Here is a 19,773-nt window from a genome sequence, read left to right as displayed (position 1 = left end):
ACCTCTGCCTAGGGTTTGTACCTCCATCAAATTAGTTAGGGTTTCTACCACTTTCCACCCCTATAGGTTCATCAAATTAGATGGTAATTAGGGCAGTAGTTCTTAGGTACTAATTAGTTAGTAAGAACTAGGTACTAATTAGGTACTAGAATATTTTTATTTATAGTAAGTTTAATTTTAGTAAGAACTAGTTGAATTAATAGAACTAGTTAGTAAGAACTTGTTGCTATTTTTCAGTTAAAGCAATTTTCCCGCATCGACGTGGACGATGCCTATCCCGCATCCTCGTCGTCGAGTCGGCGGAGGACGACACCTGCTTGACCAGATGGGCCATGTCTGGGACTGGGCACCGCCAGGGTGGTACTGGGAGGCGCTACCTACCGGGGGGCGCAGGTTGGTGAGGAGCCAGCCTGTCGTTGACCCGAACCTTCTTTGGTGGCGGTCGCATGGGCCAGTGATGGTCCAGAGGCTCGAGGACTCCGCGGAGGTGGTGCATCACCGTGTTAGTGAGGAGGACGCGCACGTCCGTCGCTACTTGTTTGCGTTGGAGCACAGGTTCTCCAATACCTGGCAGGTTCTCCAGGGACCTCACTGGAGCTATGATCACGTGATGGTTCCTTCTCTGTGGGTGTCCACCACCCGCGCCGATACCCGTCGTGTGCTAGGGTTTTAGTTGTACTAGTGATGTTATATGTATGACACTATTCGGGATGTATTAGTGATAATATTCGACGATGTACGGACGCATGAGATGATTTACTTTTGCTTCTTGAATGCATGCTAATTTGAGTCTTATAAGATATTTTGAAATGTATATCTTGTGTTGCTCAATATCCAAGTGGCCGGTCATGTTTGCGGGTTACACCTCCGAGGGGCCTATGTTTTGCCGGATTGTTGATTCATTTCCGTTCCGGCAAATTTCAGGCGCTTGATATATCCTATTTTAGCAAAGATCATTCTGGATTTTTCCGTGAATTTTGGCATGACTTTTGCCAGAATATGTAGGAAATATCGAGTGCCCCGGATTTGTGTGTTGAATATCCTGGTAGTTGTCTTTTATCAATTTTCAATTAATGTTTTAACAATGAACATAGGAAATGTCTGACGACAAAAAGGATTTCGGTATTTGCAAATACTGCGAAGATGATCGCGGCCTGTGCGACGGAATCTTCCTAGATGATGATAGGCACTTCAGCATCAAGCTGGATGAGAACTTCGAAGTGGATACAGTAAGTCACAACGACAAGTCTTTTTTTGTAATTAAGCATGACATCTGCTTCATTTGCTTCAACTTATATTTTTTTTACTATTCTACTAGCGTATCCCCTACCATGCAAGAGTTTTTGTATTGGATAAGATAGGTCTTAGTCATACTATGGAGGTAAAGAAAGTTTATTTGAAGACCGAGCATGGTTATATTTTCCATGCAAAATTATACAATTCATACAACTACACCTATTTTGGATGCAAAACATGGCGAGCACTATGCAAGACTTATGCATTTGAGACTGATATGGTTATCACCTTTGATATTCGTCCGGAAGATGATATTGAAGGTAATACCGACATCTGGGTCGATGTGCAGACGCCTCCAGTTACACCAAAATGTAAGTTTCTCAACCATATTTATGTCTTTGATATTGTTTATTCAAAAATAGTTGACAACTAATTTGTATTGTCAGCTTATTTCGGTGCAAGCAAACATGTCCAGCGCTTGGTAGACAGGACCTACTACTGTCCCGGTGCTGAACTAAACTGCGAGGAGCTAAGTCATTATGTTTCATGGCTTGAGGATCTTGATACCGTCAAGACAAATTTTCTTCCTGGACTTAGAAATCTTAGTACTGAAACATGCGACCAATAGTGTTCGTCATGAACTACGGTCACATCTATTTAGGAAGGATGGTAAGATTTTTACTATTTGTCCTCAGTGCATCTTTTCCATACATTATTTGTGAAGCTAAACTTCATTGCTAAGTATGTGACCATACGATGTTCTTCAACAGGGACTCCCGATGAATGTTGTGCCTTATGGGATCGAGACTAAAGGTACCATGAGTATTATTAGCTTACGGCCAAGATATCCTACATGTTACTTTAGTGCATTTAAGATCAGCGATGAATGCTTAATAGTGCAAGACTGGACCAGATATGTGATGGGGGAGCGCAGACAAGTACTAGGGGGAAGCAAACAGATGTGCTACCAAAATTAGGAGACAGGTTCATCTGCATGCTCCAACTTGATCAAGGAGGAGAGCTACACATGTTTTATGTTGTTTTACCTAAGAGAGAGCAGCAGGAGTGATTAGCTAGAAATGAGTTTGAGGATGATGATGTGCTACACTATTACTATGATGATTAAATAGCTAGTGTTGGTGGTAATGACTGATGATTATTATTAGCTAGTGTTAGTGGTGATTAAATAAATATTGTTGGTGCTAATGATTATGATGATGATTAAATAGGTTGTGTTGGCGGATTAGATTCAAGTGGAGGCAACATGTGGTGCACATCGAAAGTACTACTAGTCCAAACTAGATCAAGTTTGGATTAGTAGTATACTTTTGACATGCACCACATATTGCCTCCACTTGAACCTAATCCACCTTCATTTGACACACTGTTATGGACATAATGATGTAAACCTCATAACTGGTATTGTACCAATATTTGTATGATGGCGCATAAATACACTAAAAATAAAAAAAAAAAAAACAATACTAGTAGTGATGGAAATAAAACACGCTGCCAGTAGTTACATTAGCAGCAGCGTGGGAGTGAACAAGCGCTGCAGCTATTTGTCCTAGCAGTAGCACGTGCGGCACGCGTTACTGCTAAGCAATAGCTGTAGCGCCTTATTAGTAGCGCGCCTACCCGCGCAACTAGTGAGCACAAAACCAGTGCTACTGCTAGGGTTTTCCCTAGTAGTGATGGTCCGGACGACATAACGCCGGACAAACACCCGAAGCAACAGACTGCCCGTAAAAGGCTTGTTGCCACCGCGAGGAGCTTGAAAAGGCAGAAACAAAGGCTCAAGGCTGCGTAGGACACACTCCAATTCAGATGGAGTAAAATACTCAGCACTGCAGCAAGGTACGGCGACAATCGCCCTTCCAAAAGCTACCCAAAGCGGAAGCTGCTACCCGAATTCAATGAGGAGGCCTCAGAACCCCCACAACCAAATATCAAAGCAGCCACCTGGTCGGATAGACGACCCCTCTACCAACACAGAGCGGCATAAAACGCTGCTCACAATACAATACGCGACCCATGCGAGGGCCCGCACCCAAATGACGGCGCAACAAGATCCATCTATGGACCACGCAAGCGCGCCCCAGCATACAATGCAACACAACAAGCATCCGAACAACGCGGTACACCCAGCTACAGGGGTGCCGCACACCCCGTATGTTTCACCGATGAGGTGCTGGACCATGAATTTCCAGAGGGATTCAAGCCCGTAAACATAGAGGCATATGATGGAACAACAGACCCTGGGGTCTGGATTGAGGACTACATCCTTCACATCCATATGGCTCGAGGAGATGATCTCCATGCCATCAAGTACTTACCCCTCAAGCTCAAAGGGCCAGCTTGTCACTGGCTCAAAGGCCTCCCCGAAATCTCCATCGGAAGTTGGGAAGAGCACGAAGAGGCCTTTCGGGCAAATTTTCAAGGGACTTATGTCCGACCTCCGGATGCGGATGATTTAAGTCATATAATTCAACAGCCCGGAGAGTCGGCCCGAAAGCTTTGGAACACGTTTCTTACTAAAAAGAACTAGATTGTCGACTGTCCGGACGCCAAAGCCTTGGCAGCTTTCAAGCATAGCGTTCATGACGAATGGCTAGCCAGACACCTCGGCCAAAATAAGCCGAGAACGATGGACGCATTAACAAACCTCATGACCCGCTTTTGCATGGGTGGGGACAGCTGGCTAGCCAGACGTAGCACCAGCGACCCAGTACATCTGAAGTTACAGATGGAAACGAGAAATCATGGCACAACAGCAATAACAAACGTCGGAATAAAGAAGACAGCATGAAGGGCACGGCGGTCAATGCCGGATTCAAAAGCTCTCAGCCAGGTCAAAGCCGCCCCCTAAAGGCACCAGGGATGAACTGTCCAGCCTCAACAAAATTCTGGACCAAGTATGTCAGATCCATAGTACCCCTGGTAAACCTGCTAATCATACCCACAGAGAATGTTGTGTCTTCAAGCAGTCCGGCAAGCTCAACGCCGTACACAAGGGGGAGGATACACCAAGTGAAGACGAGGACGAGCCCCACAAGCAAGACACGGGGGAACAAAAGAAATTTCCACCAGAAGTCAAAACAGTAAACGTGTTACACGTAATCAAGGAAAAAAACAATGCGGCACTCCCAGTAAAGTATACCCAAGTGCCTATCACCACGAAGTCCTGCCACTGGACATCTCAACCAATCACTTTCGACCATCGCGATTACTCAGCAGGTATCCGACACGCAGGATGGGCTGCCCTGGTGTTAGACCCAGTAATTCGCGGATATCACTTCACAAGGGTCTTGATGGACGGCGGCAGTAGCCTAAACCTAATATATCAGGATACAATCCGCGGGATGGGGCTAGACCCAACACAAATTCGCCATAGCAAACTACCTTTAAAGGAGTAACGCCAGGCCCAGGGGCTCGCTATACGGGCTCCCTCCTACTACAAGTTACATTCGGCTCCGCCGATAACTTCCGTCACGAGCATTTAACTTTCCACATTGCTCCGTTTCAAAGTGGCTATCAAGCACTACTCGGACGTGAAGCTTTCGCTTGCTTTAATGCAATACCACACTACGCCTCCCTCACACTCAAGATGCCCGGTCCATGTGGCATCATTACAGTGCACGGAAATATCAAGCGATCTCTGTGCGCCGAAGAGAGTGAGGCTGCCTTGGCCGCCGCACACTAAAGGCGCCCGGACAAACGAAAGCATCCAATAGGTCGTCAAGACCTCATATACAACTAATCAAGTCCAGCGCTGCTATTTATATGGAAATAAGTGGTCACACCCCTATTTGTCAATACAAGGGGCTCAACGCGCGCAGACAAGTGGCAATTTCTTATCATCTTGAATTATACATGGTTTCTTTAAAAACTATCCTTTTGCATGACAACTTTTTCACCTAAATTCCTCTCTTTTACAGACGATCACCGTGCTCCACCCGTCCAGGATACGGCACAACGGAGACACAGGCGCAGACGTGCAGCAGGGACCCGTTCCAAGGATTCTTTTTAGATTAAGACCCTGCGTAAACCTTTTTTACTCTCTCTTGTTGATACATATCCACCGAAGGATGCTGACGTCTTGGCATGTGGCCATGCCAGAACAATGCACGTACCTGGACAGAAGGGGCTTCTTACAAAGGCCATTATTTAGGCCCGGTTTATACCACTAAGACCGAATACCTTAGGGAGTGTTCAGCGTCGTGAGTTCGGCCTTATATGCATCAGCTTCGAATCATTGTCTTTGGTCAAATGTTGGGTTTGCCCGGCTCCTGTGTTTTGGTGCCTTACGTTCCGCTTTACCGGCTAAGGTAGCACCAGGAGAACTACTGCGATTGTGCCCTGGTTCATCCGGACGAGCACCTCAGTAGAGAAAGCCGAAAACTGACTGTGATGATATAGCGTGAGACTGGTCAACCACTCGATGACCTGTCAGAATGTTAGAATTCCTCCGCCTTAACGAAGGGCCGTTTTCTGGCCAGGCATGTACGCACCCCGGGATCGGGAGAGTGCGGAGCCACCAGGGGCTATCTACTAGCCCCATTGTCAAACTCCTATGGCTAAGTGAAAGTGCTAAAGAATTATAGTCCGGTTGCCTCGCTCGCTCCGCTATCACCTCCTTAATAGGACCAAGACGTTGGGTTAAGTGTGAACGCGTGTTTTTGCGAGCACCTCCGCATTATATGCGTGAGGGTTGAAGCCGACGACTGCAATCTTTCAGGTTATACACGTGTATACATAAACGGCCGCCCACGAGGCATCATATTACTTTCAGGCAAAAGTATAAAAATAGCCTTATAAAAATTTATACAAGCATTTCGCTTACAATGTGATTACATATCACTCAAACATAATATTTTTTGAGCACTGGGTCTCTATCAAACGATCACCCTCAAGAACTTCTTCAAAGTAATGCTCAGCAGCCCTTCGACTTATGGCCGAATCCCGCGCCGCAATAGTGGTAGCATCCATCTCCGCCAAGTATGCTTTAACACGGGCAAAAGCCATCCGTGCGCCTTCTATGCACGCCGACCTCTTCATCGCATTAATGCGCGGCACCACATCAAGGACCTGCTGCACCAAGCTGAAATAGCTGTTCTGTTTTTGCCTTCCCGGCCATAGCTGATCCACAACAGACCTCATAGAGAGTCCGGACAACCTATTTAGTTCGGCCCATTTGGCTAATTGGTCAGTCAATGAAAGTGGACGCTCGGGAGAACGGAATTGCCTCCAAAACAGCTGGTCTACTCCATGGTCCGTCTGACCCTGGAAGTACTTGGCCGCATCGGCAGCGCTCGCCGGCAAATCCATATACGCATCCTCTGAACTCCACATCCGATCCAGAGGGGCATACCGTGGATCTCCGAATTTCCTCTGCAACATAAAGGATTTCCCAGCTACAATATCCCCGGCTTCCTGCAGCTCCTCCTTCTTTGCCCTCATAGCAGAGCGGAGATCCTTTTTCGTTGCAGTAGCCTTCTCAAGGTCCGATGCCTTCACTTGGTTTTACTTTTCAAGAACCCAGCAATGGTCAGCGGCGGCTTTTAATTCTACAGCCATGTTGGCCATCTTGTCTCGGGTCTCGCCATGCGCGGCCTTCTCGGCTTGCAACTCTTTGGCCGCCTTCACAGCAGCTGCATTACCTAACCTCGCTTGTTCCTTGGCTCGGGCAAGTTCTGCCCGCAAGTCTTCAACAGTGGTAGCTCCATCTGCAGTCACAACATATTTAAGATAATGGCATCATGCTGCTCTTCCTATGTGGAGTTTACCAGATATTGACACTTACCCTGTGCCTCGTCAAGCCTTTTGTTAACAAGCTCGATGTCGGCTTCTGCCGCATCCAACTGCCGTTCTAAATGGGCAAACTCGCTAGTCCGGCTAGCCACCGGAGCTTCCATCACCTACACATAGAGGTAGTATGGTTATTTCCTGGGAATATGATCATATGTTCGTCGTTGTTTCCGACGACAACCAGAGTCTCAGGGGCTACTATCTACACAGGGCACACCTAGCATGTGCAGGACTATCATTTCTTTTACGTACCTCAAAGCCTGTCAGTAGACTCATAAAAGCTTCATGCAATCCACTTTCGGCGGACGATATTCTCTCCATCACTGTATTCATCAGCACACGGTGTTCATCTAAGATAGCCGCTCGCCCCACCAACTCCCTCAGAACATCCGATCGCACACTAGATGGTGCCGGACTCTTTTGTCTGCTCTCTTCGGGAGCCGGACATTGGAGCTTCGGGGTCAATGGGATTATCTTCTGGCCTCACCGGACTCCGAGAGGCCCTCCGCGACGACACTTCAGGTTTGCCCGCTTCCGGAGCGAAGGAGTCCGGAGGAGGCGTTTTGCTCTCCATCATCTCTGGAAGAAGATTCCTCGAAGATGAGCTCATTTGAGAGGGGCTAAGGCCCGAACTACAAAAATATATGCGGTGGTTATCTTCTCAGAAGAAAAAGATGGCATATTTGTACTATTAAAGTATTTTGGGTCACTTACGACTCGTGGGAGAATTGATCCCCCCGCGGACTTTGTGCGGCAACGGCGCCCCACAAGGTAGGACCCTCTGTGGGAGACTTCTTCTCCCGTTTGGAAGCCTCGGCTTCCGAATCCCCGGGCGTAGTCATTTTCCTTTGCTGGTCGCCTTCCCTCATGGAGACACTCGCTCCCTCGGCTAGAATGGGCAGCGTTGGGGGCCCGCGTCCGCCTGCATTATCCTCCACAGTATCTTCCTTCAAGGGCTCCGGGCAAGGTGCGATCTGGAGCATCTTTTCCAATACCGGATTTTCTAAACCCTCAGGGAGGGGGGCCGAACACCAAATCAATTTCGCCTTTGTTAGCCAGTCCTGGTCAAAAAGCGAACTCTCAGAAATAACTTCGTAACAAAGGAGAGATAGTATGTTCGGCCAGAAGATGCCTTACCTGTTCGGCGGCGCGGTTACTACTCAGGCCACCGTCCTCGGAGATTTACGGACACTCCACCTGAGGTCCGAAGAATGACTTGTACATCTCCTCGTGCGTCAGGCTAAGAAAATTTTGAATGACGCGCGGTCCCTCGGGATTGAACTCCCATAGGCGAAGAGGCCGGCTTTTGCAAGGCTGGAGTTGACGAACCAGCATAACTTGTATTACCGCAACCAAACTGAAATCTCCATTGAACTGATCTCGAATGCAGCTTTGCAGTATGGGCACGTGCTTGGCTGGCCCCCATCTCAGACCTCTGCTGATCCATGACATCAGTTGTGATGGAGGGCCCGAGCGGAAAACGGGGGCGGCCGCCCACTTGGCACTTCTAGGAGCCGTGATGTAGAACCACTCCTGTTGCCACAATTCAGACACCTCTGGATGGAACCTTTGGGCCACGGAGCTCCCGTCATCATGCGTATTGAGGCACCTCCACACGCTGCATGTTGCCCCTCGATCATCTTCGGCTTCACTTCAAAGGTCTTGAGCCAGAGGCCAAAGTGAGGGGTGACCCGAAGGAAGGCCTCGCACACGACAATGAATGTCGTGATATGAATAAAAGAGTCCAGAGCTAGATCATGGAAGTCTAGCCCGTAATAAAACATCAGACCCCTGACGAAAGGATCCAAAGCAAGGCCTAGACCTCGGAGGAAGTGGGAGACTAACAAGACGTTCTCGTTGGGTTCGGGGGTGGGAACGGCCTGCCCTCGGGGAGGCAGCCGATGCAAAATCTTGGTGGTCAGATATCTAGCCTCCCTAAACTTTTTGATGTCTTCTTCCGTGAAGGAGGAAGGCACCCATTGGCCTTGAAAGCTAGATCCGGACATGACTGAAGGTTCGGAGCACCTGACCTGAACTTCGGGCGTTTGAGCTTGAGGTTGGGGAAGGATTTGATTGAGCACGGGAGGGAAAAATAAAAGCCTTATCCCCTTTATAAAGAGGGTGAATATCAAGCGTCCTCTCCGTGTCCGCTTGGACTTGCCTATAATCTAGGAGTCCTACAAGCGGTTGGGTTACCCACGCCCGTATTGATGAGAATCCCGGGATAAGGGGACACGATCTCTGCTTTAACAAGACGTGCCAAGGAAACCACCTTGCATAACGCGCTGAGGTGGGATAATAAAACGATTCGAATAAAGGCTTGGCCGTGGTGCGTCGCACTATGGAATACGTCAGCAGATTAGATTTGTGTGAATATTATTCTCTCTATGGCAATATGTGGAAACTTATTTTGCAGAGAAGGACACTATCTTCGTGAAGTACTTGGAGGAGGAACCCGCCTTGCAATGCCGAAGACAATCTGCGCACCGGACTCGTCGTCATTGAAGCCTGGTTCAGGGGCTACTGAGGGAGTCCTGGATTAGGGGGTGTCCGGATGGCCGGACTATACCTTCAGCCGGACTCCTGGACTATGAAGATACAAGATTGAAGATTCCGACCCGTGTCCGGAAGGGACTTTCCTTGGCGTGGAAGGCAAGCTTGGCGATACGGATATGCAGGTCTCCTACCATTGTAACTGACTTTGTGTAACCCTAACCCACTCCGGTGTCTCTATAAACCAGAGGGTTTTAGTCCGTAGGACAACATACACATCAACAATCATACCATAGGCCAGCTTCTAGGGTTTAGCCTCCTCAATCTCGTGGTAGATCTACTCTTGTACTACCCATATCATCAATATTAATCAAGCAGGATGTAGGGTTTTACCTCCATCGAGAGGGCCCGAACCTGGGTAAAACTTCGTGTCCCTTGCCTCTTATTACCATCCGGCTTAGACGCACAGTTCGGGACCCCCTACCCGAGATCCGCCGATTTTGACACCGACAACGGAGTTCATGAGACTGCTGGTAATTTTAGTTTCCGATCAATTCGACTGCACATGTTAGTCATATTTGTAAACGATCCTTGTGCCTTTTGCAGAGAGAGCAGCACCGGATTGCGGCCGAAAGCGACTCCCCATCTGAGGCATTACCGAGGCCCAAGTGGGACACTCCATTCAACCGGGCATTGAACATATTGAAATGACAACTGGTGGATACTCGACTGTCATATGGACGCGTGCATGGTGTCGGAGACGGTGCCACGTGGAAGAAGTACTACCGTGAGACCACGGAGGAGAGAAAGGAAAGACGGAGGTTAACTGAAGAAAACATCGACAAGAAGGTTGAGATTGCGGTTGAGAAGAAATCATCTCAAACAGTCGCAACAGCGGTAGCTGCTGCAAAACAGGTGGTTGCAGATTTGTCTACTTCCTTGGTGACAGGCGTTATAACTTGGACAAGGCAAAATCCAGAAAAAAATGCAGAGGACTTTCCCCTTGCCGACTTCTTGGGGAGCAGCTCTACTAGCGTTGCACCAGCACCTGCTCCCGCACCGGCTCCCGCACCTGCTCCCGCACCTACTCCCGCACCGGCTCCTGCACCTGCTCCCGCACCGGCTCCCGCACCGGACGTGCTCGGTGGTGCTTCATCTTTGGCTGAGCTCGACGCCCTCACGGTATCTGTCACACCGGCCCCCTTCAATATAAATGTATAATCTCCCATTTTCGTTGCCTTTCAGATGTCTCACGTCGCAGATTTTTCTTTGCAGGCCGACGAAACCCCGTGCACCATATTGTACACCATTGGCGACCAGAAGGTGGACGTGGGGAAGGCGACGATAATGAAGCCGAAGGAACCATTGTTCCACAGCCGGCCGATCCCCCCGAACGTCTTTAAGGTTTCCGTGGCCAGTGTCAAACCGGGCCACGAGAATTTGCCTCCTCCAATACTAGTAGGGGATGACGACGAGACACCGCGGCGGCTTGGTGATTGTTGCAATGGGTGGGTGCTGTTGTGGCCAAAGAGTCTGCTTCGTCTGGAGGCGGCCGGGAGCACACCCACGTGCACGCAGCCTCAGCAAGGTATGAACATCAACACCCCACCTACCCAATTAGCGTCGGGTGTCGGGTTGGGTGATAGCGGACGGGGTAAGGAGGAGGCTCCATTAGTCGCTGATGACGTCGCCATGGATGAGGATGAGGACGACGATGGCGCTGAACAGTATGTCTATACTGGCGCCTCCTCAGGGTTTGAGCGTCATGAGTCGTTGCCTGAATTGTCATCTCAATGTATTATGGACGACCTTCCGGTAGTAAAGAAGTCTAGGAAGAGAGCGAGGAAAGGAAAAAAAGTTGATTCTATGATCCAGCCGCCTCAGCAGCCTCGGCTTCAGGACCGTATAGATATTCCTGATGCGGATAAATGCCATATCCCCGGACAACCAATCCTACCTGCAACAGCGCTACGGGCCAGATTCGGCGATCTAAGGAGACTTCATGACGATGTGTTGCGGGTAGAGAAAGGCCTCATCGCCTCGAAAGATCCAGTATACCCACTCTACGTGGTTAATGTTCCGCGGTAAATGGCGTACATCGACAGCTTCCCCGCGGATAAGTTCTTCCTCCGATTCGATTACATATTCGACATGTTTCACGTGAAGAAGCTGGATTTTATGTTTGTCCGCCTTTATGCCTTGCACATGAACTACATCATCGGGGTTGAGCAGATATCTAATGTATGTGTCATTGACCCGTACTACATGCACGAGGGCTTCTTGGGAGTGTGCGCAAAGCACCGTTAATACGCAAGGGATTACATCGTCACTTTCATGCTCGCCAATAAGGACAAGGAGGCGATTCTCGTGCCTTATCATCCCGTGTAAGTCATCCGCGATGCTATCCTTCCTTCGATTTCAATCATTCATTTGCATGGTGGATGCTAATTAATTTGAGGTGTACTTATTTTGCGCAGTGGCGGGCACGCCGTCCTCATCATCCTCTACCCCTGATTCTCCCACGCTCTTTACTTGGACTCGTCGAAGAACATTCACGAAAAGGATTACACCCACATCAAGGATGTTCTCGACAGTGCTATGTTTTACTACCAAGCAAGGGGTGGAGAGGTCAGGGACAAGAAGACAAGGGCGGCAGGGCCGCCTTCGGTCATAAGACCGACTTCTGCTGCATCCAGCAACCGAACGATTCTCTTAATGATGGATTCTATGTCCTACACCACATGCTGAATGTCAAAGAATTGATAACATTAGTAGACGTCAAGAAATGCCTATGAATTATTCACTTGTTATTGAACCATTTGATGTTTGGGGCTTTGATTACATGGGACCGTTTCCTTCCTCTAATGGGTATACACACATATTTTAGTCGATGTTGATTACGTTACTAAGTGGGTAGAAGCTATTCCAACTAGTAGTGCTGATCATAACGCCTCTATTAAGATGCTTATAGAAGTTATTTTTCCGAGGTTTGGAGTCCCTAGATATTTAATGACTGATGGTGGTTCACATTTTATTCATGCTGCTTTTCGTAAAATGCTTGCTAAGTATGATGTTAATCATAGAATTGCATCTCCATATCATCCACAGTCTAGTGGTCAAGTAGAACTAAGTAATAGAGAGCTTAAATTAATTTTGCAAAAGACTGTTAATAGACTAGAAAGAATTGGTCAAAGAAACTTGATGATGCATTATGGGTCTATAGAACTGCATATAAAAATCCTCAAGTGAGCTAATGTCACTTACCTCTCGAACCAGAACACAAGGCATATTGGTCCATTAAAGAGCTCAATTATGACTTCAAACTTGCCGGTGAGAAGAGACTATTTGACATTAGCTCACTTGATGGGTGGAGAAACCAGGCCTATGAGAATGCCAAACTGTTTAAAGAAAAAGTTAAAAGATAGCGTGAGTTTAATGTAGATGATTATGTATTGTTATACAACTCTCGTTTAAGATTTTTTGCAGGTAAACTCCTCTCTAAATGGGAAGGTCCTTACGTTGTCGAGGAGGTCTATCTTTCCGGTGCCATAAAAATCAACAACTTCGAAGGCACAAATCCGAGGGTGGTGAAAAGTCAAAGAATCAAACATTATATCTCAGGTAATCCTATAAATGTTGAAACTAATGTTATTGAAACTGTAACCCCGGAGTATATAAGGGACACCTTCAGAACGTTTCAGCCTCCAAAAAGGAAGAGGTATGTGGTACGGTAAGTAGACCAACTCCAAAGCAGTTCTAATAGCATTTTTTTCTCCATTTTGGAATATTTAAGAAAATAGGAAAATAAGAAGCAGTCCGGAAAGGACATGAGGCGTCCACGAGGGTGGATGGCGCGCCCTACCCCCCTGGGCGCGCCCCCTGCCTCGTGGGTACCTCGTGTGCCCTTCGGACTCCGATTTCTTGCACGATACTTCTTTTGCTCGGTAAAAATTCAATATATAATCTCCCGAAGGTTTTGACCAACATAATTAACATGCAATTATCCTCTGTTTTTGTTTCGAGTTGTTTTCTGCCGGAGTTGTCAAAGTCAGGCATCATGTCGTCCCCGTCCTCCAACAATGAGGGCGACGATGCTTGGCTAATGAAGATAGAGCTGAAGAGAGAAGAACCCGGGGAGATCAACAAGTATGATGGGATCAAGAAGGCCACAGAGGATCAAGCTCCGGCTGCGGGAGAAGAAGACATCCTTCAACCTCATTACAATCTTCTTACCCCTACCAAAATTGAAGATTTCAAGATGATTGAAATAGTTTGGGTGCAGAACAAGTATCTAACTCATGAAAATATTCTGTTGCAAGAGCATGTCATCGCACTCAAGGGCATTATTCGTAAGTTGGAGCATGTCCTCCGCTCGATGCTGGACGACAACCCTACATCATCAACAATCTCTCCTTCACCACCAAAGGAGCACTAAGTATCGGGTATGGGCACTCCTCTTGGCAACTGCCAAGCTTGGGGGAGTGCCCCGGTATCGTATCACCATCACACTTTTATCTTTATCATTTTTCTTAGTTCGATCCTTTTGATAATATCTTGATCTAGTAGAATAAAGTTTTAGTATGATCTAGTCTTGAGTTTTCCTTTATGATCCTTCTATGTATTCGAGTTTGTGAGCTATATATAATAAAGATTAGTGTTGAGTCAAGGGCTTTGCTATCTTGTTATGATCTTGAGGGAATAAAAGTAAGAATAAAAAATAAATAAAGGGATCATATGGATCTTATGTAGAGTAATGACTTCACATATAAAGAGTATGATGAATAAAAGATGTTGAGAGTTGACAAACATAGTTTTGGTCATTGTTGCAAATAATAGGAAGTAATAAAGAAAGATAGGTTTTCACATATAAATATACTATCTTGAACATCTTTTATGATTATGAGCACTCATTAAAATATGACATGCTAAAAAGTTGATGTTAGACAAGGAAGACAACGTAATGGGTTATGTTTTCTTACATCCGAAATAAACTATATTGTCATGGATCATCCAACATGTTGAGCTTGCCTTTCCCTCTCATGCTAGCCAAATTTTTTGCGCCAAGTAGAGATACTACTTGTGCTTCCAAATATCATTAAATCCAGTTTTGCCATGAGAGTCCACCATATGTACCTATGGATTGATTAAGATCCTTCAAGTAAGTTGTCATTGTTGCAAGCAATAAATATTGCTCTCTAAATATGTATGATTTATTAGTGTGGAGAAAATAAGCTTTTATACGATCTTGTGATGTGGAAGAAATAAAAGCGACGGACTGCATAATTAAGGTCCATATCACAAGTGGCAATATAAAGTGATGTTCTTTTGCATTAAGATTTCGTGCATTCAACAGTAAAAACACATGACAACCTCTGCTTCCCTCTGCAAAGGGCCTATCTTTTATTCTTGTCTTCTACTTTATAGAAGGGTCATGGTGATCTTCACCTTTTCTTTTTACATTTTGTCCTTTGGCAAGCACTGTGTGCTAGAAAGATCCTGATATATCTGTGTGTGTGTGTCACTACACCACAACACCAATGCAACGACATATAATCTTCCGGGCGAACGCCCTTATGAGGGCAGAAAAACTGCCGGGACAGAGTTTCTCCCGGCAGATAGAACTGCCACGACAACGGCTGCCGGGGATTACTTCTCCCGGCAGATAAACTATCCTATCTTTTATTCTTGTCTTCTACTTTCTACAAGGGTCATGGTGATCTTCACCTTTTCTTTTTACATTTTGTCCTTTGGCAAGCACTGTGTGCTAGAAAGATCCAGATATATCTGTGTGTATGTGTGTCACTACACCACAACACCAATGCAACGACATATAATCTTCCGGGCGAACGCCCAAATGAGGGCAGAAAAACTGCCGGGACAGGGTTTCTCCCGGCAGATAGAACTGCCACGACAACGGCTGCCGGGGATTACTTCTCCCGGCAGATAAACTATCCCGGCAGTTTCTGTACCCTGACCTTTATATCTCCCGGCAGTTTATTTTCCCCCGGCAGACTGTGTCCTATGGTAGGAACTACAATTGCCGGCAGTTTCACTGCCTGCACAAACACATTTACCCGGCAGGTAGTATGCCATCACGTGTTTTTTCACAAGCAATCTAAATTGTTATGGGTAACACATCCCTTATTTAATAATCCAATCTGTATGTTCAAACAATCATGTCAGATCATGCAATTTATACACGTGTTTCAATCAAAGTTATCTGTAAGGCCTCATTCAATAATATAAATAGACCAAAGACATATGTACATATGTTTCAAGATAAACAAAAATGGTGGCCCACAAGCAAAATGAGGATACAATGGCTTGTGTGCCAAAACAACCACCAAAATGAGCAGAGTAAAACTTTGCAATGTCTCCAGGTTCAACAAACAAGACATATTACATATATGTTATCACTCCACTAACTTGTAGATCTTCCAAACCTCCAGCAACTTGTAGATCTTCCAAACTTCCATCAACTTCTGCATCTTTCAGAAACCTGTAAAAAAAATAAACTCAAAATGCTGCTCTCGTTTCAGATTTTAAATCGACAGATGAAATATTTAATGTCAATATATTTATAGGAAACAAGCATGTCTATGGGGATACATATAATGTTCTCTTCATACAATTTCCTAATCATTTATTCGCAGAATATTTGTCCACACATTATCCGAATAAAACTATGATTTAGACAGGGCTGGGTGCACCCATGCAGAGGCGGGAGGCAATATACCTTCCATTTTAAATATAAAAGGAAGGGCAAGCTAGGTTTCATGGAGAACTAGGAAGACTCGACTACCCCAAATCATTTTTACACATGGGGGTATCCTAAAATTTCATCAAGTTGCAAAGTATGTTTTGACTACAACAAATATCAACTCTGAAAGGCTGGTGTAAAGGGTAAACCACTTGCGGTAGAAGTCTAGGCTACCACATTATAAGTTCTATCAGAATCTCCTATCAAGATCTCCCAAGTTTTCTAACCAAAGATACACAGCAGAAAACAACAAAAGAGATATTGCCTGAGTGGGCAGAAGTACTGTATGTACAAGATGAATGCCACAATAAAACATCATAAGTTTAGGTGCATGGACATCACAACCCAGAAAATTTAGGAACTCATTACCAAGGAAGATCGCCAAAGAGCTCCAATCAGCATCCTTATCTTCATAGGTCAGGACATACTCCTGGTCCCTAAGAGCATTTATCCTAGAACCATTTGTGAGCCTGTCTCTTGTTGATGTTTTGCAAGAATATTTGTTTTCCTGTAATACCACGATTTTAGTTATGAATCTGCTTCCTTCCAATATACATCAATTTTAGAGGAAAATAGAAAACACCTATAGTTACACAAATTTCCATAAGTAATGCTAGGAATATTACATATACTAGCTATTTGCCCGTGCATTGCCACGGGACAACATAATTAGACGTAGACACTGATTAAAATATCATTGTACAACTTGTCACATGTGCAGTACTAATTCTAAAGACATGAAAGTATTGCCTTGACCTCAGACATGTGAGTACTACTGAGCAAAAGCAACATCAACCTCAACCTTAAGCATGTGGAGTGAATGAACGAATAGACAAAGAACTGGGATTGTTCACCAAGATTTTTCTTCCTTTGGAAAGCTCACGAAGAAGATTAAAACACAGGACCGACACATTAGTGCTAAGTTAAACTGGAGAGGCAGGGAGTATGTGCCATGAAAACGATGCACAATCACCAATTCCACTTTAATAGTAAAGATGGTTAACAAGAAATGTTAACATAAAGTAATGTCATAGAAAACGATAATTTAGGAGAGAAAAGGACAAGACGAAAATTATATGGAGCTTTCACAGTTGATAAAAGGCTTCACCATGACCCAGTTTTGTGTATAATCTTGGCCATTCATAATCATTAAATCTCATAGGGAAATGGAAATTTTACATTCTACTTACATGATTGCTTGGTGTGGTACTATTAGCTTTGTATGCCGACATGAATCTGAAACTGAAAAATGCTGCTTTCTTCAAATGAGATGAGCTCAGGGTACTCAAATCTGCCAAACAGATCTGATCATAGTGTACGCAATCCTGTAAAATAACACAAACAACCTTCTTCATATACAAACTCTAAATATATACAGGACATGCAACCGATTGAGGAGATGCATGTGGCACTGAATTAGAAGAAACAGTTCACCGAATAGCGAGCAGTGTTGAGGACATACCAAAATATGATGGCACAAAAATCAAACTTCCCAATAGGTCAGGATGCATGATCGATTCTAGGAAACAAATTAGGCTGGAAAAGGTTGTCTGTCCCACAAGGAAAAAATTGGCTTGGGGAAAACACAAGGTGGGCCTCAGATTGAGAAAAAACATCGATAGGAGGGGAAATCGTACGAGATGGTGAAACATGGAGGTAACGAAAGAGGACAATGGAAAATACTGTATAGAAATTGCAATTAATAGACTAACTGAACGCAGGTTACCAAAAGCTGCTTCTTTTGCTGTAATACTGAATGAATGTTGTGAATGGCATATGTTGTTTTGCCTCTGTGTTCCTACCATTTAGGAAAGACCAGACTCTGGCACTCAAGTAGCAATATACATATCTAATTATTTATTTCTATCCTTTGAAAAGGATGTTACACTTAATCCTGCTGAGTAATTATTTAGTGGTCATCGATTGCCTCGTAGACATAGTTAAGCCAGTGGGGTTCAAAAGTAGTCCTGCATTTTTTGTCTTCCCGAGACCTTCAGTAACCAAAAAATGCATAAGGAAAATATGATTCTTAACTTCACATTTACTGCAGACTAGATATTCACCTATATTTTCTAATGGTAACTTACATCTGGAAACAACGAAGGAAAGAACACTACACATATATAGCTGGAAATTGATCAAATGAAAACAGCGACACTCACTAGTGATGAAGCAGCTGAACATCTTCTCAAGCTCTAGAGAAAGATTCTTGTAGAGCTCGAGTTAAGTCTTGAGGTCGACCTTCCTTAGGTATGGGACTCCATTCATGCTGACCTTGACATAGCAGTATCATGCCTTGCTTTTACCTTTGTTCTCCACCTTGGTCTTTGTAGCATTGGCGGCTAGTGTGTTCTTCCGGTAGCTCCCACGAGGCGGCCACCCAACAACTTGATCCCTATAGAGTGCATCACAAACACTTGCTATTAGATCAGATCGAACAAATCATCAAATGGATGCATTGTTTTTTAAGACAGACAACAGTCTTGTGAACGTCTTACAAACACATGAACAGAGCAAGTAAAAGAATACAACGGAAACCAGCCAATGTATGAGAAACTGGGTCATGTTCTGAGAGGTAGATTACTAAAGAATACAAATAATAATCCAAATAATCTGGCCAGCTTTCCGCCAATTGAAGCTTTAGGTTAGTACACTGCATCTCATGACTAAAACTACTAGACACTGAATAAAAAGAAAAGTTAGCAAACAAATCTCACCTATCAAATGCTCTCTTTGGGACAAGGAAGTACAGGAGGCAGAGCTGCTCGCGGGAGGGGACGGACGCTCCATTGCTTGGGGCAGAGGACATAGAGGAGGCGGCCTTGGTCGGTGCACCGGTGACAAGTCCTGCTCGGGGGAGGAAGCTCGCAGAGTATGGTGGTGGCAATGGAGCATTAGGCGGAGGACAGTGGTCGGCGGTGGAGTGGCTCGGCAATGGGGCCGGTCGGCGGCGACCTAGATCTGTATCAGCTGTATGCTCGGTGGTGCTGCGGTGGGGCGTTGGGGGCGACGAAGGCAGGGGTCGGGGACTCGCGGTGGCTGGGGGTGTAGGCGGGGGTGTGGTGGTTGGTTGCGGTGGCGAGGGCACATCACGATTGGGGTGGTGGTGGTGGGGTGGAGCGGCCATGGAGGGCAGGTCGAGTTGATTTGGGGGCGGTTTGGAGGAGAGGATGAATCGAGAGATTGGGGCCTCGTACTTATTTTTTAGAATCTGTAGACTTTTATTAAGTCTTTTTTAGACAACAAAGAAAACTCAATAAAGGTGTGGGGCCCCGTACTTGGTTCGGAGCCAAAATTTTCACGGCTCGCGGGCTTTCCGGAGCGAGCGCGCGCTTAGGCCCAAAACAATTTCAGTATCACGCGCCAACGACATCCCGGCAGAAAATGGGTCGTGCTTTAGTTGTCCCGGCAGTTTTCTTGCCCTTTTCACGTAGACATGGTTACCGGCAGTTACCCTGCCTTTGTTGTTCAAGTTC

The 19,773-nt window shown here is 45.7% G+C and overlaps 1 protein-coding gene across 4 annotated transcripts; it reads right to left on the bottom strand.

The window, feature by feature from the left end:
* Positions 1 to 15,698: 15,698 nt before the first annotated feature.
* Positions 15,699 to 19,524, bottom strand: LOC123131921 (vegetative cell wall protein gp1). Of its 4 annotated transcripts, XR_006464394.1 has the most exons (5): positions 19,015 to 19,498; positions 18,460 to 18,692; positions 17,488 to 17,622; positions 16,667 to 16,805; positions 15,699 to 16,036 (listed from the first exon to the last, which is right to left on the bottom strand). XR_006464394.1 is itself a non-coding variant. In XM_044551645.1 (2 exons), exons 1-2 carry the CDS (start codon positions 19,422 to 19,424, stop codon positions 18,587 to 18,589), a joined length of 516 nt encoding a protein of 171 aa, XP_044407580.1. In that variant the 5' UTR covers positions 19,425 to 19,524; the 3' UTR covers positions 17,488 to 18,586. The 4 variants fall into 4 exon arrangements, 1 of the variants encoding a protein (XP_044407580.1); XR_006464395.1 differs by having other exon boundaries at positions 17,488 to 18,692; positions 19,015 to 19,522; XR_006464393.1 differs by lacking the exons at positions 15,699 to 16,036; positions 16,667 to 16,805 and having other exon boundaries at positions 17,487 to 17,622; positions 19,015 to 19,521.
* Between the last annotated feature and the right edge of the window lie 249 nt (positions 19,525 to 19,773).

The sequence above is a fragment of the Triticum aestivum genome, chromosome 6A, assembly GCF_018294505.1.
Source record: "Triticum aestivum cultivar Chinese Spring chromosome 6A, IWGSC CS RefSeq v2.1, whole genome shotgun sequence".
Classification (NCBI taxonomy): Eukaryota; Viridiplantae; Streptophyta; class Magnoliopsida; order Poales; family Poaceae; genus Triticum; species Triticum aestivum.
The sequence above is the reverse complement of the archived record's forward strand: the minus strand, read 5'-3'. Positions and strand labels throughout refer to the sequence as shown.

Excerpts from the sequence above, each read along its gene's own strand:
- LOC123131921 (XM_044551645.1), bottom strand. The coding sequence starts at position 19,424 with ATGGCCGCTCCACCCCACCACCACCACCCCAATCGTGATGTGCCCTCG. Across the intron at positions 18,693-19,014 it reads CCAAAGAGAGCATTTGATAG|GGATCAAGTTGTTGGGTGGC; the intron begins GTGAGATTTGTT and ends TGCACTCTATAG.